The sequence below is a fragment of the Acipenser ruthenus genome, chromosome 15 (assembly GCF_902713425.1).
Source record: "Acipenser ruthenus chromosome 15, fAciRut3.2 maternal haplotype, whole genome shotgun sequence".
NCBI lineage: Eukaryota > Metazoa > Chordata > Actinopteri > Acipenseriformes > Acipenseridae > Acipenser > Acipenser ruthenus.
The window spans coordinates 7147649-7173443 of record NC_081203.1 but is presented as its reverse complement, the minus strand read 5'-3'; the positions used below and the strand labels follow the sequence as shown (position 1 = coordinate 7173443).

The 25795-nt window shown below is 36.1% G+C and overlaps 2 protein-coding genes across 3 annotated transcripts in view; both read right to left on the bottom strand.

Moving 5' to 3' along the window:
- Positions 1 to 25795, bottom strand: part of LOC117973972 (rab GTPase-activating protein 1-like) — a 123032-nt gene that overhangs the window by 49221 nt on the left and 48016 nt on the right. The gene's annotated exons all lie outside the window — the stretch shown is intronic.
- Positions 10414 to 20072, bottom strand: LOC117422401 (probable G-protein coupled receptor 21). The gene has a single exon (XM_058987083.1). It carries the CDS (start codon positions 18194 to 18196, stop codon positions 17147 to 17149), a length of 1050 nt encoding a protein of 349 aa, XP_058843066.1. The 5' UTR covers positions 18197 to 20072; the 3' UTR covers positions 10414 to 17146.

Genomic DNA, 25795 nt, shown 5'->3' with positions numbered 1-25795 from the left:
AGATAGTATACTGTAGTCATAAGGAATCTAAGTTTACTGTGCAACAATTGTTTATAGTTGTAATTAATCATTCAGTAAGAAAACATACTATAAAACACAATCAAAGAGTGTAAACACATTACTAATGCTAGTACCATGAAACAGCAAGGATTTGCACCACAGGTAAATTGTATAGAAAGTAGTGATGTTGTGCAGAACTGTAAACTGCAAATCACAGCTACAGGAAAAACAGGACTTCTAAAACAGATCCCAATTTTAATGCTGCATTATCTACTGCATTAAGTCTACAAAGATTAGAAGCAAATATGTATTACAGTGACAGAAACACAAGGTACAAGGCAAATTCAGCAGTAGCTGTTTTCTAATTGAACCTACTGTATGAACACAGCTTGCAAAAAGTACTTTATCATAGCCCTGTGTGCCAAGGCATCATTATAAACCCTGCTGGCTCGTGACATTGTGCAGATATAAGCAAAACATTTCTTTGTTGTGTCAAAAAGCACATACAAGTCAAAGTATAACCTAAGATCATGTTTCTTAATTGGATGAATCTCATACAAAAGGCAATCATTCTCATGTAATTAATGGTAATTCTGCTGTTTTATATTCCAGCTCCACAGTCATTTATCATAACTCAGGCAATTACAAAAGCAATATTATTACTAAAGGGCAAAACGTATTGTAATAAAAAAAATTAAATATGGGTGAAAGAGTATGTTACACAACAGGGATGCATTGTAAAGCAATCACTCTGGGGTGTGTTATTGCATACATAAAATGGTTTCATGTAAAGAAATTGAAACAATAAGAGACTTCAGACCTTCCTGTACGTAACACAATAATAGCTGGAGCGCTGCTAGTCAAACAGGTTGTAGGTATTGTACAAGCCGTTTATAAATGCATCTTTATTTATCAGACGATCTTTATGTCATATTGCATAGCCACAGAAATCAGACTGACATTTAGAAATCGCACCCCCAAAGCTGGAATGACACATTTATATGAATGTCTCCAAGTGAGAATCAGCTATATAATACAGAATGGTCTGGTGCTCGGTATGGTTGCTTCACTAAATAGTGGATTTTTTTTTTTTTTTTACCCGTTTCCCATTTATTTTAACTATTAAACTTCTTGAGTTGGGTCACATTCATCCACAATTTACAGGTCTGTGCTGTTGCTTCCAACCTTTATTGCTAAAAATGTTCCCCATTAAATTATACACTGCGCTTTGGAAACATAATGTGCATTAAAAACCTCATGCAATATTTATTTTGCCTAAAGCAATCCCCTGCACCACAGTACAGCACAATTCAGAAAGTGATTATATTTACTTCATTGCACTTCACTTTTCACAGCAAATCCTTCTAGTACAGTACCTGCCTGGAGACTCGGGAGCTGAACTTATCAGCTGTTCTGAAGCTGACCTTCCCAACCAATTCCATCTCCCCAGAGTAGAGCCCATGTCATGCTACTCTACTTAAGTGCTTTAATAAAGCTTTGTAGATGGATCATGGACATCACAGGCCTATGCTATTAAGGCAGGAACATACACAGGGCTTAACATACTAAGCCGTTCAGATCATTCCGACAGCCTTTCAATGTGACTTCAACAATTAAATTTGCCAATTATTTACCACATTTTAGCTCCCAAATTGTAACATGCATTTCAGTATCATTCTTGGAAAGCAAAACAGGACACCTTTTGTGATATAGGTAAGTTATAAAATGGCTTGGATAAATTAAGCGCTGCAATTGGCTGAACAAGATCACATGACCGTGCGATAATAATTGTCTTACCGCACAGCTATGACATCATAGACCAGCTTACTTACCTGATCTATTAATATTACTACGCCTTAATAGTAACAATTATCTAAACAGTGTTTCTGTAGGTAAACATGTCAACATACAACTGAAACAGCATTTAAATCACTCAACAATCTACTTTTTTTTCATCTCTGTCACTAAGAATTACAGAAAAACTGGCAAATTTACTGTGGTATTTATTTAGTTAGAGAACAGAACAAAGAAAACTCAGGAGGCAAGCAGTAGCACTAACACTTTATTCAAAAGCCATCTGAGAAATCACCACACAAGTCTCACTCAGCATGCAATATATATATATATATGCAGCAGCGGCATCTACTTATTAAACTAAATATCGCCTTATAAAACTGACTACTGAGAATGCAATGTTTAAACTAGACACAACAGATACATCTCACCACTACCCTCCGCTTTCTGAAACAAAATTAAAACTCTCTCCTGCTCTCTGCTGACACGACCATTGAGCTTTTCAACAAGGTCAGGTTTGGCACAGAATTCTATTGTGCTCGCCACCGCCTCATGCCTCACAACACACCCAGGGCGTGCGGTAATAACTGTCTTACCCACCGCACACCCTGTCATGGGTTATTTCTTAGTTATACATTGATAAAGCAGAAGCACATCTTCCCCAAGCCAAGTAAATATACCCTCAACCCTGTGTCATTATAGCCATGCCGTTATACTTCAGCCCGGATAAAGCTTGCATCACAGTTGAATTAGACACATTATTGCACATTGGTTCAGTTAACACACAGCACATTTCAGGTTCATTCTAGCCACCTCAGACTGTGCTGGACCAGCTGCCACTGGGCTCGCAACTTTAAAATGAAAATCAAGTAGCAGCTTCTTCTTGCCTCAGGAATAATTACACTTGGCTGGCGGCTAAGTATTCTCTCGTGAACGTGACTATGCTAGATGACTTCTCCAAATACACAGAAAAAACAACATATGGAGAAATGTTACCAAAAGATTTAAGAAAATTAAATAAAAAAAATCATCCATTTCATTATTATTATTAATAACATTGTAATAAGAATGGTTAACAGCGCAGCTTAATTTTGGTACACATTTATTTAACACACATTACATGAGCTTTAAAATATGGTATTTATTATGTTACTTACATTATTTTTAGGCAGTTCATTATGTTGAAGCTCCAGACCAATATCAGATAGGCCTGCTCTTTGTCCCCTCCCAGACTTAAAAAAACCTCCTGCTTCCGTTAAATTTCAGGAAATATAGCCAATTGTTACATACCAAGACTTTCTTTAGACTCAACAATGTAAAACATTAATTTCATGGTGACTGAGCTAAATCTCTTAAAATTGCTTACAGTCAGCACCTACTTGGACTGTGCAAGTATACGCTAAATGACCTTGTTATTTCCCCAAAGAGATCCTTCCCACAATTTATCAAGGTCCCTTCTCCTTTCTTGTTTAAAGCTATTGTAACTGTTTTCCACTCATTTCATATGTTTATACCTGTACGAGTGGCAAGGTTATTAAAATAATGCATTAATACAAATGGTGGCATATCGAAATACTGTGTCTCTGTGACCGCGCTGCATCTTGCAAATATTAAAATTACCTGATGATAGGATGTCTCTCAAGAAGAACACTACCTATATTTAAGCAGTAACTTAAAAGGTATGAGTCTGACTTCAACTACTGTAAATCGTTGCGCCGTATCAGTGTTTAGCAACATCAGTATGTAAACACAGTGACAATCTACTGCACAAAATAAAATATAATTATTTATTGTGTTTTCTTAATTTAATGTTGCTACACAAACCATTACTTTAGATGATCAACAAAAAGCGGATTAATAAACTAAAGTTAGAGGCAAAGTTCAGGAAACTTGTTGTTTATAAAAAAAACAAATAACATATTTAACCATATTATTATTTTCTTAATTGCTATGGAAATGCAGCAGTATTTTACGCAATTAAAAGGTTTCCAAAAATAATATCATTAACTTAACTTCCTGAGACCACATCTGATCAGAAAGGAAAAAGGAAACGTGATGTGGAAACAATACTTTGAATGAGGAACAAAGTGCTTTGTAATGCACTGTACATGTCGTGACTCTTGAACAGGTCAGTTTTTTTCTCCTTAGATGTTAAGATTAAACTACTAATGTATATAGTGTGTCCTAAGATTTTACAGTGTAGTTGATGCTTAAAAATAGGATTTGAATAAGCAGAAGCACATTTATTTGTTGCCTTGTTTCCGTATTTTCAAACAGTTGGCCTTGAGCAAGCCAATTAGCTCTTATTAAATATGCACATCAATCCCCCTTTTTTTGTTTCTGTGTAAACAACAACTCATTATAGACATTTTAGACCCCGGGTATTGTATTTTATTGTGTAGTGTAGTGTAGTGAAATGAAAATGTTAATTCATTAAAATTAAATCAACATTTCATAACAACACATAATTAGAAAATAATTAACTGTTTAAAATGAATCCCCATGTGTCAGTAAGTTCCAATGGAATGGCCCAAAGTTCTCCACGCTTCTTGGTTAATTTCTGTTGAACAAACTACTGTATTCTGTACATTAGAGTTCAATGAGTCCATGTTGGAGTTTTGCCAGATTTCAACAACTCTAATAAGCATACCCGAACGAGGTCTAGCACATCAAATAAAACTGGAAATGTCATACACAGTTTTATCACTTCACTTTCCACCCACGCATACATCAATCAGCTTCCTGCATCAAACTGATGGATAACCATCCTAACTTGTAAAATGAATAGGTACGTGAGTGCATTAAACATTTTCTCTGCATAAAATAAAAATGATTGTAATGTACATGTGAAAGCCATTCACTTAAACAACACTACTACAGGCTATAACACTATTGCTAATGTTACATGTTTTTAAAGTTTTACCATACTTTTAGAAAGTTAGATCCAGCTCTGTCAATTGAATCAAGTTACAGTGCTGACAATGTTTTCCTCTTCATATTAAATTCATTTTTTATTGTCAAACAGTAATATGTACACACCTGAAATCTTATTAATCTTAATGCATACAATGGTATTTTGCTTGTATATATAAACACATGTAAATAAAGAACAAATGATCACACATGTTTGGATAGGAGTTATTAAAACACCTTAATATGAAAAAATCTAAGTTGAATGAAAAAAACATGTTTTTTTTCCTCATATACTGTATCTAATAGTAGGGCAGATAGGAATCGGCTTTGAGGAGAGCTGCATAAGATTCTTCCTTCCAACAGGAAATCAAGTCCTGTAATTAATAATATTTTCAAATGAACTCGGTTTAACCTTTCTACCTGCAATAGTAGGGACTGGACTTTTAACCTGCAGTGTAGACTACAATTTACTGGCTAACTTCTGTTTTCTGAAGTTCATATCTTTGGGCCTAGGGCGCTGCCTCTTGAGATTTGTGGGATTCCTCTGTACTACAGCAAGATAAATGACAAAACATAAACATTGCCTGTATTACTTATAAACAAAGACTAAAATACTTTGGAGCGGAAGGAAGCAGCTCAGTAATGTACTGTGCACCTACAATTTGAACAGTCAGATTTCTACCATCACACCACTTTTAATAGCTGCTGTATGCATACCAATGTACTTTAAAAATTATTTAAAAGCTATAACATTCAGAATGATCAGGATATATAAAAGGGCAACATACTCACTTCAATTCAAAGAACTGCTCCGTCCTGAATCTTATGGGAATTACTTAGTCTATTAAAACTATTTGAACTTATTTAAGATCCAGCTAAAATGATCCTTTGAATCTCGTTTTTCTTCCTGGATGCGAGGGCACATCAAGTGAACTAACCTCACAAGTCACCAATACAGACCCAGAACCCTACTGCTAGTCATTCACACATTGTATGCTTTAAAATACACGCACAGTGTATTTTAAAGCATACACAGAAAGTACACAGTGTTGCAGCTTTCCTTTTGGTTTAATCATTGTCAAAATATATCCATGTGGAATATATAGAGGATACTGAATGATCGTTCGTGGTAAACCGTTTTTATTCATCGCAGGAGGATGTCCCAGTAAATCACGAGCCCTGACTGTATACCATGAATGATCATTCAGTATTCTGTTCATACCACAAGTATATATTTTAAATAAATAGTAATAATGGGGGGGGGGGGGGTAGGTCGGCCAGGGTGTCCTCAGCCAGGGTGAGTCAGCAGAGTGTAAAGAAGCTAGTCCTGGTAAGCATATCATTCCGCTCATGTTATTCCAATAAAATATCCCATGCTAGACATACCCAAAATCTGTTTATACCACAAGCATGGGTATATCTAGCGTGGAATGCATTTCTGTTATCCCACTCGAGTGGGATAACATGCTTACCGGGACTAGTTTCTAATGTGTCTTTGTTTAGATTTAACTCCAGTGGTGTATTGCTGAAATTCATAACAACTTTAAAATGTCTGAAAGCACGCAGCACACATTCCGTGAACTTGAGTGACTAAATTCACAAATCTCCTATGCACTGTTAGTTCATAAGGATTAGCAGAGGAAGTGGGAGCAAGCGGTAATGTCATCTGAAGTTGCATATTCTTGAGAAGATGGTTAAATTAACCAACAGCACCTTCTCCAACAAACAACTGCTGGCTGCTGATGGAAAAAAACTGACACACCCAAGATAATAAACAGAACAATAGCTGATTAACATAATTTCTTGCAGACGAGCCATTTACAAGGCTACTTCAAACACATCTCAATTGGGGTACACACACACGCACACACACACACACACACACTACTTTCATTGCTGTGTATGTGTCTGTTCCTTCATGTTTTAAGTATCTCACTCAGATCATGCAACAACATGGGTGGACATTCTTAACCATTTTAAAATTCTCTTGTTATAGTAAGAAGGAATAAATCCTTAACTATCTCTCCCCCTGTAATCTCACACACCTCCAACGCCCTGTCTGTCTGGGGAAACAGGATAAGATCTGGTTACTTTGAATTTCAAATACCAACACCTATTAACAGGTTGCTTTACCATTGGCTAAGTGCCAGAGGCAGGGGAGGAGAAGCACTCTGTGTTAAGAGGTATTTAACATCTTGTAAGGTCGTAAGAATTTGGAATCTGTCTGTTCTGTGCTTGGGACATGATTCCCTGCATGCATTATAATGAACGTATTATAACTTGAAGAAAAGGACTTTGTGTATTTTCTAAAGAAACATCGGAACTCACTTTTAAAATCAACCTCAAATTTCTATTGTTGTTTTAATCTGAACTCTAATTTCCTTGAGAACGAGTGTTGTCAAGAATTGCCAGTTACCGACCTGCCTTCGTCTGACTTATCCAAAACAGCCTGTAGTCCCGTCTAACTCCGGTAACGGTAGAAAACAACAGAGAGGCTGCAAACTGACAGTGAGCTCAAGGTTCCATCTAAAAAGACGGTTGTAAAGAGGCCATAAACAGGGTTTGAAATGAATCCGCGTTGAAGAATAGTCTGTTCACAATGAAGGTAAACATGAGCCAGGTAAACCACGGACAATCACTCAGTATCTTCTATTAAGAAATCAGTGTAATATTTATATAGTTGTGTAAGTGTATATAGTGTAATACTAACTGTAAAAGCACTAACAGGGTGCTGTCTGATTTCAAATATAATTAATTTTAAGTGTTGTTGAAATTAAAAATAATCTTAACACCTAAGCCCCCCATCTCACAGTAATGTCATTAATGGAGTGGAAAAACAAATGGGCTCTTTGTCCTGACCCCCTGGAGACTATGGCCTATATCTATCCCCCCCCCCACCCCCCTACCCCCTACCCCCCACCCCCCCTCCCCCCCTACCCCCCTCCCCTCCTCCTCCTCCAGCTAGTCTCATCTCAATAGACCTGAGAAATGAATATACTATATTTGGAATTTGTAGTTAGAATATGTCATTCATTAAATCTGAATACAAGTAAAGCAACTTGATCATTTGCTGAAATATGTGTCAACTGGAATATAATTATTTTTATATTTGCAAAAAAGGCTGCCGGTCCATCTTATCAAACATTTAGAAGCATAATTAATGAATAAGGTAGATTAGTAAGAGGAATAAAACACACAGCTTATATGAAACTGTTAATTAAATGCAGTCATGTGAAAAAACAATTACTTGCAAACATCTGAAAATTATTTTCCTAAAATACTTTTAAAATAGAAAGACCTTTCTAACCAGTTATCTAATTAACCTGCAGCTTCTCAGTATTGCTATTCTTTTTGTCTTGTTCCAGTTTGTTTGATTTCCCACAGCAGGACAAGACAGTTTGAAGGTTAACCTGTGGGGGTGCTTGGGATCTGTTTGGGGAGGGTAGCTGATGTGGTAACAAAGGAGAAATGTTTTTGCTGTTAAGATTCTTGTCATGAAAAAGAGCAAATGCTCCATTATCACCGACAGGCTAAAAATGGACAAGACAATTATGTATAATTCCTTAGTGTCCGTTTACATTTTTTTTTTACAGTTTTTTTTTTTTTTTTTTTTATCCCACACGTGTGGAAGTTCTGGTTTCTAAGGGGAAAACCTAATCAAATTAGAGCAGATATTAATGTATTTTGTAGTAGGATAAACAGAAAACAGACCTCTTGTTTTCCTTTACCCATTGATTTTGTTTGATTTGCTTTACACACTTAGAACTCTATATGCTCTTTTCTTTCTATTTTGTTAGAAAACTCACATAGTTGACAGTCAAGCTGGTATACATTCCCCGGAGTGAATTCTAGCTGAAGGGACACAACTCTGAATGTCTTCCCTTTCGTATCATTGTCCCACACGCATGTGCATGTTTATGCTAAAATATTCTTTGGTGTCTGTAGACTTGATTCTCTATGAAAGACCTATTTACAGTCCAGTTTGTATACATTCCCCACAGATAGTGTTAGCTTTAAAGAGAAAATATTCCACCAGCGGTGGCTCTGTCTTGTTGCTAGTACAGCATTATAAGGCTGGCTTCTGCTACACTTGCAGCAGTTGGAGGTTCAATGTGACACCTTAATCTCAAATATGTGAATATGGACACTACATCAAGACATTCAACATGAAGGATAGTGTTAACATGTATTAAGAAAAAGCATGACAAAATATTTTAAAGATGTATTTTAGTTGTACAATAATCCCCTTTTCTTCTTTGCGTTGTCAATGTTTATTATGGCATCCCCACTTCTTAAGCCTATCATTTCCTTGCTATTTTTGTACCTTGCTGTGAGAAATGTTCAGCTGGTCTATTTCTCAAGCTAGCAGGGCACAGAACTAAAGGAAACCCTTTCTGTGCACACACCCTTGGCAGACTTGGACTGAAAGAAAGAGAGCAAAGAATGACAGGAAGAGAGCAATAAACAAACAGAGACAATTCAGTGGAAAATAGCCATGAAAAATAAAACATTTCAGTATGGCTTGAATTTCCCACTGCAACTCACTCTCGCTCGGTTTTATAAAAACTAGCTACAAACCAGATGTGCTTTCGTCCCTTGCATCAAGCCGGTGGCAGTCTGTGTTTGCTTTGATATGGTACAGAGTAGTGTTATCTTGACTTTACATACCAGGAAGGCAAATTACTTTTGATTTGGTAAATTTGTTTTAAGAAACCAAACCAAAACATGAGTTTTATCATTTATCAGACTTTTCTTTAAAAACATGTTTGTTTTATTAAAGTCATTTATACATTTTTGTTTCACACTGCAATTGAAAGATGCATCTGAATATGAGTACTTAATTTAGCTTCTGTTTTCCACAGAATAATAATAAAAACACATTATCAATTGGTACCAGCTTTTTAAAAATAAATAAGGAATAATAAATAAATCTTATGTTCGCTTCACCTAGGCTTGCTTTGCTTCAGTACCCCCTGAAGAGAAAGGAATGTATTTTTCAGAGAGAAAAATAAGAAAAGGAAAAAAGCACTGTTGTGCCCTTCACAGCAGTATCAAATAATGCACGATCTACTATATGTTGAAAATGTCAAGACACAGTGACCTTTTGTGGTTTTCCCAAAGGGATCTTGGGTTACCCAACCAGTAACTCTTCAATTGTACTTCTTTGACCTGATAAAAGATAAGACGCTTTGTTCAACAGAAATAAACTGAGTTAAATGTAAAGTACTTTTCCACAGTCAAAAGTATTGACTGTTTATTACTGTCAAACATCTAGACTGTAAAGAGATATGACAGCTCCAATACAATTACTTATACTTTAAAATATATATTTTATTTTTGTTTTTATATAAAAAATGGACATTTCTCACAGTTGAATCTAAGAAACCTGTATTGGCTTTTTCATATTAAAAACATATTTTAACTGAAAATTCTTTAGCATCTAGTGTTATAGTTGTCTTCTTCTGATGTAAGAATTACTCAGCTTCAAATACACTGAATCATAATGATCAGGTAAAATGCCTAGGAAACTCACCACTGCTTTCATTAATGCAGGAAGATTTTTTTGTTTTGTGTGGTAATAAACTGATCTAAATACTACATTACTTTATGTTGTTGTTGTTGTTTTTTTTGTGCGTCACTCAATAATAATGAATCCTTTTTTGTCAACACCACCACCACCCACCCCACAAATAAAAACAAAACAAATGCGGTTTACAGTTTACTGACAACATAACCAAATGAAAAGCCGATATATACATACACAGGACCAAAAAGGCAATGCTATAAATAGTATCATCAATGTTACTAGATAGACAATTGTATTTTAAAAAAAACACACACACACACACATTACAAAATCAAGGTGCTTATGCACTTCACAAATAATAAACTATGGTACAGAAGACATTTTGTGAAATACTTGCACTTATCCTAATTTTGCTCCTTCATTTTTTTTTTCCATTGTTTTGGGACATTTCAAGGCAATATTTATAGAGTTTTGCTTGACTTTCTAACCCATGGCTGATGATTTCATAAAGACCAATAACCAAAAAGATATGTATTTTAAGAAAACATATGCATTTCTATTAAACATTTGAAAACAATACAGCAGGTGTATATTTTTACATTTTCTTGTAGAACATGCTGTCCTGTAAAAACAAGTTAAGTAAACATTTGTGTTTTATGGTGTCTTGAGTAACATGTAAGAAGTCTGGTTTAAAATCCAAATATGGCAATTTGGTGCAGATCTACATGAGAAAATGGAAGTCCCTAGAGATGGCTAGCCCTTAAGTGTGTTGGTTTTCTTTTCAAGCATAACTTTCCCACAGGAAAAATAATACTTGGTCTTTGGCAAAACAATGTCCCAAAACATGCATCAGGGAAAATACTGCACTGTCAACACATTTCTGTACCTTTTAGTACTTTCATCATTTATGCAAAATAAAGCCCTGAAAAACACTTTCACAAACAGTGAAGAAATAAACACACACCTCTTACTGAATTCCATTAGTAGCTTTTTAAAAACAATACAGCTACAACAAAGTTTACCTTCTTTACCAACATTTTATAGTTCTGATTCAAAAGACATTCAACGGGCCATTTTAAACAACCTAGGTAAACAGGCATGAAAAAACCACATCTTCACTAAGGAAATGTTTGCGAATGTCTGATGTTATCGTAATGATAAATTGTTTTATAATTTCTTGTAAACGTGTCCTCATATCAGATGGACTAGATATACAATATAATTAACACAGCAAAATGTTGTTACCAGCATAAGGAGCATTCACAGTAACATTTAAAAATTCATTTAAAAAAAAAAAAAAGTGATTTTTTTGTGTTTCTTAATCCAGCAGGAATTGGTTTCAGCAAAGGAAAAATATACAGCTGTACCATGATATACCTATGTGTTAGTTATAACATACAGACTAACATATATACATACTTGAAACAGGAATGCAGCTTTATAGCTGTATAAATAAAATGATGACCATGCATGTACCTTGCAGGTCATCAGTCTTTTTGTTTACTATGAATACAGTTCAATTATATATTTGAATCATTCTAAAATATGCTGTATCAATATTTATGTACAATCCAACATGACAATACTGGTTCACAATTTTTAAAATACAGCTAAACATCTTTCGGTTTACAGCGCATACAGACAACTCATTAGAGTTGTATTAGAACAAAAGCCCTTTATTTTATCTGTGATATGTTTTAAATTGATTTAAACACATATATACGTACAGCATTTTTTAGTGCTAAACGCCACAATTACACAGTATTGCACAGTTCCCTAGATATAACTCTGGAATGGCACATGTCTAAAAGCACATTCTAATAAACACCAACCTAAGATTGTAATTACAGTGTTCATTATTTTTAACAAAATTGTTTTTCTTTACAAAAAAAAAAAAAAAAGATTTCACCCAGCACATCCAAACAATTAAAACAATTAAACAAACAATTAAAAATCCCTACATAATATATAATTTTGCTCAAAAGCCAATAGTCATTTTAAAATGTGTATCCTTTAAATCTGATAATTTGTAGTATGCGTTTAACACGCCTAGTGCCATGTAAAGTTGATGGTACAAAAAGATATGAATTTGAAAAAAAAAAAAAAAGAATGTACATTTTATTTTTAGATTAGATCAGCAATAATATTAATATTGTATTCCGAGTCCTGAAACAGACAGGATAACACAAATTAAAGTTGCGTGTCACATGTGAAACAGTATCATTCATTAGCAAGTTTGTTTACGGTACACACTGTACAATAAATGTGCTTAATGTTTTAAGCAATCTGCACAGCATATTGCCACTTTGTTTATTAATACAGACCACTGAGTCCCAAAACAAACATCAATTAAAGGTTTAAACAAATACACTTTAAATAATCACTCAAAAGTCACTTCCTTGAAACCATCCTACTGCATCTGGATTTATCAAGTACTTTGGTAATAAAATGATAACTTCATAGCCACGATGTGGAAATGCCTCTCTTAGTTTTTCCCCTCTTCAAGTTCAAACTAGCAATGCTGATATTTTAGAATGGCTTTGTATTCTTGACACAGTTTTAAAACAAAAATGCATAAAAGGCATTCCTGTTGGAAATTCACAAACAACACGAAATGCTGCAGATTATTTTTTGCAATACACATCACCTTTTTTTCAAAACATACAGGAATTGTACAAGTAACAAGAGTGAATTCCCCTTCAGGGTTCAGATAATACTTAATGAGATCCCCATTAAAATGGACAAAGACAGAAATATATACATGCTTGGTTAACCTTAGTAAATGACAATAAAGTTCCATAAGAATTATAACAGTTATAATTGATAAATCGGACAGATTTAATATGTTTGTTTTTATCATCTTATTCTATTGACTCAATGGAGTCAGCCATGTCCCACATTTTAGTCCCTAACTAAAAACCCTGATTACATATTAACTCCAATCTTATAATTCTGCAATTTACCAAATGTTTAAATAGGAGATATGATAAAAAGGCACTGTCAGATTCTAATGGTTTTTGCTTTTTGTTATTCTACTCTATATATGCAATAGAATTAGCAGAGAAAAATAAGTACAAATAGATTCACATTCTACAAATGCAAAAAAGTCAATTTAGTTTCAAAAGCAACCAAAAATATTTAAATGTAACAATAGAAATTCTATCCGCTCTTCCACCCATAAGACAGACACAAATCTTATTCACATGAAGCCAATGAACTACCATTATACCTGATGTTAATCAATCATCAAAGCTGACTGATGAGCGGCAGCAAGTAAAATGAGGGACAGACTCCCCAAAAGAGGGTCAGCTGGCACCCCTGAATTAATCTGGCAAAGTTTCTCTGGTTGCTAAAGTTAGAAAATGTAAGGAATTGTGTAATTGGAGGACTTGCTATTTTAGTTAATGTTAGTTCCCAAGAGAGGTATAATCAAGGCTTTTGTTCCAGCTTAAGATTACCAAACGAATGAGTGGCCTTTATGTAACCTCAGACTTTCCAAAATGCAAATACAGCACATTAGCTAGTTCACATTCCATTAAGATGCAACAAGCCAGAAGCAACAATATTATCTTGTTCTCAATCCTAAGAGAAAGCTTAAATATGACTCTTTTTTAAAAATGTCCAATGCTTACACTGACCTTTATTCATTGCTTTATGACCCTGTGTTTGCCTGTTCTATGGCGCTATTCAACTAACCTTAGAATGACAAGTCACAAACACACCACTGCTTTGGTAAACTCTTCATTTAAAAGCGCATGTACTGTGCACTTGGGAAATGTTTTTGAATGTTGCAATATATCAAGAAATCAATACGTGTGCATCCCCAGCCATAGCTGTAAATACAAAATTAGAGATACAAGCATCGTGAAAAAGTGGATCACCTTTCATCGACATGAACATGTTGGACAGAGAGACTGGCTGGCTCCTTCATATTTAACCCATAAATCATACAGGTGCCTCCAGTATGCATCGTCAGCAGGGTTAAATATGAGGAGATGCTCTTGCACAACACAAGAGGCTGGTTACTGTACTAACCTTTGTGAAAAGGTATAAAAACACGAACTGCACTGGGTACCAAAGCAATGCCAAGCAGTGTTTATTTGTTAGGAAAAAGTGATTTTAATGTCTTTCTCAATCAGATTTCACACTGATAATTTCAATTATAGTGACACATTCTCAAAGCATTAATCCCAGTGCTAATCAATGTTTTCTTTTAAGAAAAAAAAAGTGGTATAAACTTCGCAATGGGTTAAAAATGCTTTGCAAATATGACACTATATCGGGTAGTTAGAAATAAATTGAGACTTCTACTTGAAATTGAGTTAGTAAAGAGGACAGTTCAGCTTTTAAAAACTAGTCACATATGGTAGTACGCTTAGCAACCAGCATTTTTTGTACTGTGGAAAAATGCTGCAGTATCTAGAAAATCACCAATCAAATTCATAGTCTCAAACCAACATATTTATTTTCACACATTTCATGTGGAGAGAAACTGCAGATTTACTGAATGTCTTACTGAACTCCACCCTTTTAATAAGCTTTTGGTTATCACAGCTATAAATCTTGACACCAAACTTCATTAAGTTCTAGTAAATTCATTATAATCTACCATGCAATTTTCTTTGTTATCACACACAATGATTTCATCAGTGAAGATTATGGAAAATATGACACAGAAAAGCTCTTTGGCTTTAAGGATTGGAGGCTGTTTCTATTTTTAGCTCTTATTTTAAGGTCAAACATGTTGTTAAGGGAAATCAGGTGAATAAATGGAAGAATACTAAAAAACTTTGCATATTAGTAAGGTAAGATGTTTTGGCCATACAACCCAGAATATGTTTTGCATGCCTTTAACTAAATAAAAAAATGTTTCAAGTTAAAAATTCAAAACCATAACAGACGTTATTTATTAATTTGGATATGTCCGTATTTTCAATTATTTGTTTATTTAGCAGACGCCTTTTTCCAGGCGACTTACAGAGACTAGGGTGTGTGAACTATTGCATCAGCTGCAGAGTCACTTACAACAACGTCTCAAATTCTTGTGTACTGTATACAGTCTGTACAAAGAAATTGACCACTACTGTCCGATTACTACAATTGTTACAGTGAAAACCTCTTTAAAGCTTGTCTTTTAATTTGATTTGTGAACTCATTCTCCAACAAAAAATAACCCAAAACAGAAAATGTCCTTTCTTGTAACTAAAACATCTGCAGCCATTTTGTTTTTCTCTATTGTCTACTAGGTTGTTAGATCTTGGTCGATTGAAACAAGGCTGTACGTATGCGGGTCTATGAGGCGTAGAGGGAATGTTTACACTGGATAAATGCAAACCATGTACTGTACAACCTTTTCTGCAATAGGCAGCCTTGTTTATATTGTAATTTTGTGAACATTCATAATACACACTGCAATTTCAGACTTGTCTAAAAATATTCTGCTCAGTTCAATCATTATGCAGCTAAACTGGAAGTTGAGGGGGGGGTGCAATATAACAAATTGGCTTCTTCGGAGCATGACATTTCTTTTCGGGAGATAGCAGTCAAATCATTTTTCATGTTGGCTCGCAAACAGAGAAACTAACATGGAAAAATATGAACATTTATTTTCCCTGCAGGCAATATCGTTCTAAACACGCGTGACCTGGAATAACACTCGTAATTGTGTTAATAAAAGTGGCCCCTTATCATAAGCCATGTCCCCATGGTATAAAACAGACAGCTATTGTTACAGGTAATATTTACTGTTTTGCAAAAGAAAAAAAAAAAAAAAGCGCTACATTATATATTTGATAATTTACATTTGAAAGCTCCAACAATGATTTTGTTTGTCACATGTTTTTGCTCTCAGTCAGCGACATCAGGTTTAAATTATCCCCAAGTTTTTTTTATTTTTTATTTTTTATTAGTCAGATATCACTACCGCCACTGCAGGCCCACTTGCTGTGTTTATTCATGCTTATTTTGACAAAACCATAATATTTAAGGTACAATAAACACTAACCATAGTCTCCAAACACAGCACTAATTTCATGCAACACAGTGGTTTCCAACTTTACCCCACGCAGCACTACCAGCATGGTTCCGTTTAAGCAGCGCTTGATTCATTCTAGCATAAGAAACATATATAATCTTCAGGGGAAAAAAGCAACTAGGATGCACAGAGCTTGTAAGTAGTGATTTGGTGGTGTGGAAATGGTTATACATTTAGAGATTTCTTTAGACTTACTGACTGACCACAAGTGGAGCAGATCGATGGACTTTATATACTGAATAATCTCTTTTGAGTTTTGTAATGAACCGGAGAAGCCTAGCTGCTTTGTTTAAAACATTTGGAAAATGTGAATAGGTTAAACTGATCACGAGCAATATGTATACAGAACACCAAGGACTTCAAGTGAGTCAATTTAAATCAAGTCATTTTTTTTTTTATCCAGTGAACTGAAAGGCAGCATCATTCCTGTATTTGTTTTTACTTTAAATAAATTATTTTGCATTTTAAGCTCCTCAAATCATACTTTTAAGCATAATACAGGAGCACACAGTTTTAAAAAGCATGATGAAACTACTACCAATTTAACACAAACATGGATGCACAAACTGACCACAATCTGTACACGAGGCCATCCAAGCCCACAAACATATTGTTGGACTCCTCTGAATAACACCATACGGGGCATAACCAGCAGTAACCCCCCTTGAATTACTAATAGTAATGGGAGATCCCGCTCCAACTACATTTAACTGCATCTACACACACACACACCCACCCCCAGAGTGAGATCACAGAGATAGACTTCTTTGAACCCCTATTTTGCTTTCAAACAAATCGGATCATATTGTTAGTTCAGTAGGGACCAACTTGCAAGCAAAACACAAACCCTCTGCTTCACCGGTTTTTGTTTGTGCTTGCTAAGCATTGCAGCCGTTTGTGGACCGCTTGCTGCTTTGAGGCAGAGGCTTCTTGCTCTTCACGTGGTAGGTGCAGGAGGCACAGACGGCGCCAGAAAGCCGCTTTAGTCCTTTCCGGAAGACACTGTTGGAGAGGCTGTAGATGACACAGTTGCAGAAGCTGTTGCTGATGGCCAGCCAGGTGGTCAGGAAGGAGGCGACGGGATTGCTGTAAATGTTGGAGCTCTCCAGCAGGAAGTAGATGATATAGGGCAACCACAGGACGTAGAAGACGCTGGTGATGCGAAACAAAACCATAGCGTAGCGCTTGTCCGGGCAGGCCTGGCTGTCGGCAGAGTCTCCCTCCTGTGAGCTGAAGCGTGCTCGGCGGTCATTGATTTCTTTATTGTGCTGCTGACAGATACGGAATATGTTAAAGTAGGTAAAGCAGACGGTAAAAGCAGCTGGCGCATACAGCAGCACCACAATAAAACAGGTAAAATGGGCGTTTGTATCCCAGTGTATGGCACAAGACTTAAATATGTCTCCGTGGTAGCCTGGTTTGCCCCAGTTTAAAAAGGAAGGAAGGAAAACCAAGCAGGAGTAGATCCAGATAAGAAAAATGCAGACACGTAGCCTCCACGGTGTGACCAGAGTGTTATACGATAAGGGTCTTGTAATTGCAATGTATCTATCAACACTGATGCAAGCTAACGAAGCCATGGAAACGCTTTTGAGAACAGAGACTATGTATCCGAAAATCTTGCAAGTCACAGACTCTTGAAACCCCGTGGGGTAGTGCAGCAGGGACAATGAAGGGACCAGACAACTCACCCCTACAAAGAGATCAGCGTATGCCATGGTTTGGATGAAATAGCTTGTTGTGTGGTGGTTCAACAGAGGTGCACAATGAAATACAAAAATAACAACAAGGTTGCCTGAAATGATCAGCACAGTAAGAAAAATAATGATTACAACTTCCAGGACGCAGACGTTGACAGTCTGTGAATAACTGATGCCCAGGAGACAGAAGGTTTGGCTGGACTGATTTCCATCGAAGGAAGAGTTCATCTTGAGTGTCTGGCCGTGATCTTCAGTTCAGGGCTCGGTTTGCAAGCCCTGACCAGTTGTGATTGCTCGCTGGCTGTATTAATGCTGTATTAATGCAGCGTCAAAGCTCTCTCTCTCTCTCTCCCCCGCTCCTTGCAATGCTCACTGATGCTGCTCCGAATTATCTGCAGTGTAATTTCTCTTTAAATCCAGTGAGCAGTCACCACTCTCACATGCCAGGAGATAAAGCGATGCTGAGCTGTTGCCATGCTTACTGCTATTTTATAAATAAATTTAAAAAAAAAAGGACAGGAGCTTTCATGAATAACTCATACAAAAAAAAAAAGCAGGTTGTGCACCTGTCTTCAACTTTAACGGGAAAGGTAATTCCGTTTGCCTTTTTAGATAGTCCCCACTGATGCTGGTTTGTTAAACAGCTGACACAGTAAAGAAAAGAAACCCAAAACGCACCTCTTGGGCTGCAGCAGCAATTAGATGGACCCAAATATTGCCATTAAAACCACAGTCTCTACATGAACAGCTTTAGGTAATTGTCCTTTAGTTCAATCAGGTTTAAATAACTTGAGACTTTTTTCTTTTTAAACGCCACACCAATTACACGAATAGAAAATTGAATTCATTCAGAGAGCCTGAAGCAGTTTTAGTTTTATCAACACCTTCTCAGCCACGTAAGTCATTCCAGCATTCCTTGAAGCCGCAATTAGCCACGAAAACAGAGAGACGAGGATACAGATATTAGATTATCCCTAATGATGACTTCTTGAAATGTGGAGATGTTCAGTTGAAAAAAAAAAAAAACACGCACTATTAATTCAGTGTGGGGAAAAAAAACAAACATTTAAAATATCCCAGAACAAAAATAAATAAATAGTCCAGATATGAAGCTTGGTGGAAGGCCCTGCAGCACAAAGGTGCTCCTTCTCAATCCCAGCCTGGCTTACTGCAGGGTTGAAATAACCTCCCTGGCAGCTTGTCTCTTACTCCTCCCTCTCAAGCCTCTGCCAGTGAAACGACTGCACTGGAGGACAAATGCAGCAGCAGCAAGAAATGTTCCTCCAATTCGACACGGTAGGCATTACTGAATCCCATTTCTCACTTCAGTCTCAAAGCATTAAGACTTCAGCATCCTTCCTAGTTGGAATTTAGACAGCTCTGCCAAGTGCATTGGATTTTTATTACTTGGATTTGAATCAAAGTAGAAGAGAAAGTTGTACGAATACAGTACATTCTGCCCTTTGTTATTGTGAGAAAAAACAAAAGAAAACATTCCAGCCGGCAACTTAAACAAAACCCTCCTTTTAATCCTTGCTACACATCTTAGAGAACCAAAAGCATTTTTTCTCTGCTCACATGCACCTGCTATGCATAACAGGAGAGCTGTTTCCATATTTAGTATCTACTAATGGAAATGAATATATCAATCAATCACAGAGCACGGTAGTCACATACTTTAACTGTGGAATTAGAATTTATACTGTAATTCTAGGATTTATCTTCTGACAGTTCGTGATGAGATACTTTACAGAAACACCACTGAAAATGCAGATGGCTGTTTCAGCTGTGGTGACGTGGTTTGGCAAATTCCTTGGTATTTCATAGATCAGTGTTTTATAATTTACTCACAGTTCATGAAAATACCATTTAATGTTAGGTGTCACATATAAAACCATAATATACCAATTCTACATTGCAAATTGAAGTTCAATGCAGTGAACGTTTAATTTTTGTACAAATGTCTGTTTACTGTATAAAATGTCATACATGTTCAATACAAAAGTACACAGACTTGAACTTCTATGTTAATGTTTTGTTCATTTAAAATTATATATTTGTTTTTACATTGACTTTTACTAGTGCCATATTAGTAAAAAGGTAACAGTAATTGAATTATAGTAAATGTGAGTATTCAAAAGTATACTTTTTTATTACTAGTCTAATAAAATAGAACAAAACATATTCAAAATACAGTTCATTTTCACTTTTTGTAAGCAAACTTTGTAAAAGGTCTAAATACTTTGTGCAGGCACTTTCCTATATTTGTGACTTTAAAGTATTTATGATTCCTGTGATCCCAGCTGGATGAGTAAATCCCCCCCCCCCCCCCATCATGAAATACAGTCGTGCCTCTTTGAAAAACAAAGCCGCCATGAGAAGCTACAAACCACTTGATATTTACCTGCAACTAGCATCTTACTGTCAAACATTTAACGATCTAAACATAGGGATGATGAATCAATGCTTATCATTAATGCGTATCTGATTTTTAAGTGGTCTGCAGGAACATTGATTACCTCTGCACAGCTGCCGATAGGGACGATTCCTCAAAGCAGGGGTTTCCAATCCCGGTCCTTGAGGGTCATTCCACTCCAGGTTTAACAGGTAAAATGGTATCATTAACTGCTTCCGGGTCTTGATGGATGTTTAATTGGTTCAAGTAAACAATTTGAAACTGGGATGGAACAAAGACCAGGAGTGGACGGGCCAACTTTGGACACCCCTGCCTTAAAATTTAGTAACGCCTTGGCCGGGGTTAAATCCAAGGAGAGGGCAGGGATTACCGACAACTCACTGCTTTCCGAAATGTTAAGCAAGGAGAGAGCACAGTAAAAGGTGAATCATTTTCCTAAATCAAGGGAACATTGGTTAACTGCCCAACAAATAATCACACTAAGAAAAGCCACAGGATGCAACGTGTTTTGCTTTCTGAAACACGTTTTAGGTTGGTACATGACTGAAGATTGGAATATAAGATTAGTTTGTTGAAACATAAAAGGCACTGTTGGAAGCGCTTATTTTTTTACTGCCTTAATGACAAACGGGTGTAATGACTCGAATAAAAGCCATTAAATTTGCAGCAAGCTCACCCTCTCCGATTAGCTAGTGAGTTAGAACAACCCATTTTCAAAGTTATGGTGAAAACAGGCAACACGTTTATTAATCACATGCATGCTCACATTTAAAACATGTATGTTAGCAACATACTATACATCCCCTGCATTGACTGAAATATGGTATTTGAGTTTTCAATATGAAAAAAGTAGATCACCATGACCTACATCCACCAAATGTTCATCACAAGGGCACTACTGTATATTCTTGTCATTCAACCCCAGAAAAAAACTGAATTGAAAGTCAAAGAATATATTATCATTTTAAAAGACCAACTGGTAATAATTTATAATAATTCAAGCAGCAAGAATATTGTTTTAAATAAATAAATAAATAAATACAAATAAATAAATGAAATAACCGAAATCAAGGGTGCATTGTATTATGCTGAATGATGTATAAACAGCTGCCCTTGACATCATTGAAACCTGTGTGCTTTCAACGGGGCTCATGTTAGATGCATCACTGACTATAATCAAATCTTGCACAATAAAATCCATTGCAATCCATTGTCGATGGATTGATTAATTGATGCATCTCAAGCCTAGCACTTGGAAGCACCTTGATAAATTCACTGATAAACAATTGTTTTGGATGAGCAAAGAGGATAGATACAGTAGTCTGGCAGTTTTCCACAAATTCATTTAAAAGATCAGATGAGCCATGTCTTCCAGTCTTTGTGTGACAAAGTCCAATTTGTATACAGGTATCATATTTGACTAATACATCAGAGTCTTTGCTACAGAACTATTGTTTGGTGGAATTCATCATCATATTTTATTGCAGCTAAACTCTGACATCAGTCCTCGATCTCCTGCTTACCAGGGAGATTGAAGAAACTTCCAATCTTTCACCAGGGAGCAAGCATCGCAATATCATTAAATTGCGTTTCTGAATGCATTGGTTTTACTTAGATTTTCATTGGCCAGGCTTGTGTCATGGTTCTCTCTTTCTCAGTGTTTTCTCCACTTACTTCTCCAGGAAGCACAGAACTGGAAAATGAACAAGTGCATTTGGCATTCCAGTAATTGCTACAATAGAATTTATAAAATCAAACACACTTTTACTATGATGTGTGACCTTGACCTGTAGAGAATCATACTGTACTGAGTATGTATCTCTCAAAGCATCATCTCTTAAAGCAGTGGTTCTCAAACTATCTGGAAGTGCTTATGTGTTTCTTTACATCATTTCTATTTTCCCTCAAGTGTTGAAAACTTTATCTTATAAGCTAAATGTGCTAGCAAAAAAGGGGCCATGTATATTCCTTTCTGTGATAGACTCCTTTCTGAATAACACATTTCAGAAAAGTTTTGTTTTATGGAGTCTACTGCAATAGTTTTAAACTAGCTGATTTGCTAATAAATAATGCATTTAGCGTTATCATACAAATCAATGTTTTGCAACACTAGAACATAGTCCATACTTCACCGAATTCACTACCAAATCATCCGTGAAAAGAAATCAAAAGTTTTATAGGTCCAGCAACCGTGCGGCAAAGCAAAACTGATCAAAGAAAAAACAACAGCAAGAAAGAAAAAAAAATTGAGGATCTGATGAACTTTTCATGTCGGGTTGATTTGGAATAAAAGATCAGTTTGGGAGTCTTGCATGTTGGATTAAGATTTGGTGCACTTCGAAACGATTCATGAAGTAAATAAATGTTCCGCTTCAATTGGGGATTTTTGCTTTTTCTATTGCGTTTTAATTCTTTAATGAATATGATAAAGCAAAGGCCGAATATTGTATACATGAGACGAACAGATACATGTAATTCTACTTTTATTCACAATCTCATCTCATTAACTTACTCCAACAGTTTATCGTTCATTTTGATTTGATTGTCCTTTTACTATAAACGAACCCCTCGATATAACGAATAAAAGGCTTGGAAACCAACAGGTTTGTTAAATCTTAAATATATATTATAATTTTATTTGACTGTTTATTAGAAGGGGGGCAGCAAAAAATACATACCTCCCAGCATACAAACGTCAGATTTACCATTTTTTGTCGCATAACTGATTTCTGTATACCGTAGAACAGTCTATTAACAAACTTGCAGAGTTTTATAAAATCAAAGACATACAGTACCCTTCCAAAGCTCATGAAAAAGTAGGTCACATAGAAATCCTTGTTTTAAGTGTCCATGCAGTCCAGTCAAATTTAGAGGATCATTTAAATAATTATATGATTTTACCTAAAACAATGTAATTGTATATTAACATTCTAATAGATTTAGCAAAAAAGCAAACAGTCAACTACAATTCGATCTTGCAAGAACACAATAAAAATGTGCCCTTGTACACAACACAACTCCAAACAGAACTGATAATAATGTCAAAGCCCTGAGGCCTCTTTTCAAATACCCAGGAGAACCAGTCAATTTGAAACTGAAATCATTGCAGCTCTATTACATTCTGCAGCACACATACTACATACTGCATCTTAACAAGGGCAAAGCAGTTAAAAATCCATAATAGGGAATAGAATGTAAATCAAGGACAGGTTTTTAATCGGATACAGTGGACAGCGCCTGATGCCTTGTATGATCTGTGAATAACTAGTCAAATGAGTCAGCAGGACGAATGTATTTTGCATCGTACCTTTATATCAAAAAGTGTTGTTTTTTGGCTTAAACAAATGCTGGTTTAGGGTGTGTATCTGGCACAGGCTGCAGTGCAATTCATCAGATGAGATGCAGAGTCTGCATGAATACAAAGCGCAATCAAACAGAAACATTCACTGTTCATACTAACGTATGCCATTTTTTTGGTGAGGTATGCCTAGTTACCTTGAAATCTGACAGAGTAGCTAACCTGCACAAGATGTTTAAAATCTAGGTAGCCAGCAATACATTAATTATAGTACAGTGGTCCCTACCACGGCATACTGCATACAGTACCTGTTGTGGTTTGCTAGGAATGTTCTCTAAACCAGCAAATGAGCACAAGATGCACAAAAAAGGTAAATCGATAAACGGGTAAGTGAACTGCATGACCCTAGGATAACTACTGCCTTACACAGTAAACATAATAATTGGTTGTGGATATAAAAGGACATATACACGATAATTAGTCTATGTTTAGTGGAGTTCTAGTCAATATACAACAATAGAGGTCTGCAGTTTTGAGTGGAGTTCTCTATTCTGGACCTGTGTACAGGTCAGCATTGCTGGGAGAGTTCAGCAAACGTGTTGCCTGTCTGAAGCCTGAATGCACAGTTTCTACATCTGAAAGCAAACAGCTGTGGTATGCCAGGGAATAAAAGCCTGCAAGTCATTTTAACAGCACAACTGATAACATGTGTATGTTTCCTTTAAAATAATTTGACCCACAGGAAGCCTAATTGTTTTCCTATTTCCAAGTGGATTCTTATCACACGGTAGAGCATGGGAAAACGAGGAAGAACAATGTAACAGTCTAAGAACCAAAGCAGACATCAGATTCCCCCAAGCAACACGCTAATCTTCTGTGCCGCATTTACAAAGTGTGAGTTATTCAGGGAAGATGGAGTAAGTGATTTTACAGGGCATGAGTGAATCATCAATATCTGCAGTGCTGCTTCCAAATGGAGGCAGACAGGCGCAATCATTCAAGGTCTTGCACTTTGTATTAACTCTGTCTTAGGAACAAACATTGAAGATTTTGAACAGAAAAAAAAAGAATTAACTATAGAGTAGAAGAAGAAACATCTAGCATGCTACTATTTGGGTTAGGAAAACTGCTGTTCAAATTAACACAAATGAGTGTGCCAATGCAGTAGCTGTGCATGTATTTGCATCTATCCCCTAGCAATTTGGATTTTCTAGTGGGTAGACAGCCACAATCTTAGCATTAGCATGCGTAGCAGGGCGGAGATGTGACAGCCAGCTACCCTGCATACTGCAATCAAGCATCTTAACCACTATGCAAAAGAGCCAGGCTTGCCTGCATTCCTGATTATGGAGCTTTTAACCCTTATCTCATTTGACTGACAGGTGTCAGAATATGGAACAACAGTGCTGGTTAACTCCCCATAACAATGTATTTAAATGCAGCCTATTAACCTTTACCATTCAAAATTGTATTCAGTTTAGTCATTTAAGTCTGTTTTTTTGTCTCTGTATAATGGGCACAGAAATTCATTTGCCCTGCCTCTTCTGTCTTATTGGGGTAAACTAACTCCGTGTGCATCAATCTGAATATGGTTTTGTTAAAGAGGTGTGCTGTATATGGTTATAGATTATAAGCACAACATGGATACTTGCAGTACTTCAAATAGTTCTTAAATGATGAACACATGTAAATTACAGGTCGGCAGGTTTTGCTTTTTAAAGCTAATTTTATCCTATTACACACCACAAAGTTAACCATTAGTAGCATTACATGAAATGGGAGACACAATGAATCGTGATATGTTCTGTATTGTGACCTCAGTCTATCAGTAGAAATGTTTAAACTTGAACCAGAAACACAAACAAAACCCTTTCACCAAAAGCTGAGTAGACCAACAGCCAGAAGGAATTTTTTAGCTTGCTGCCTCGCATTATGCTTCACATGAGACAGAAATAGATATGAACCTAGTGTCACAAAGACGTTATATGGATATGTAAGACGAGTGGATTATCTGAACAGAAATCCTACACACAAGTTACTTATAAAAACAGAAACAGAATTATTTTTCAGTAACAAAGAAAAACAGAAAGGGGCCAAAACATATCCTGGAGGA

Excerpts from the sequence above, each read along its gene's own strand:
- LOC117422401 (XM_058987083.1), bottom strand. The coding sequence starts at position 18,196 with ATGAACTCTTCCTTCGATGGAAATCAGTCCAGCCAAACCTTCTGTCTC.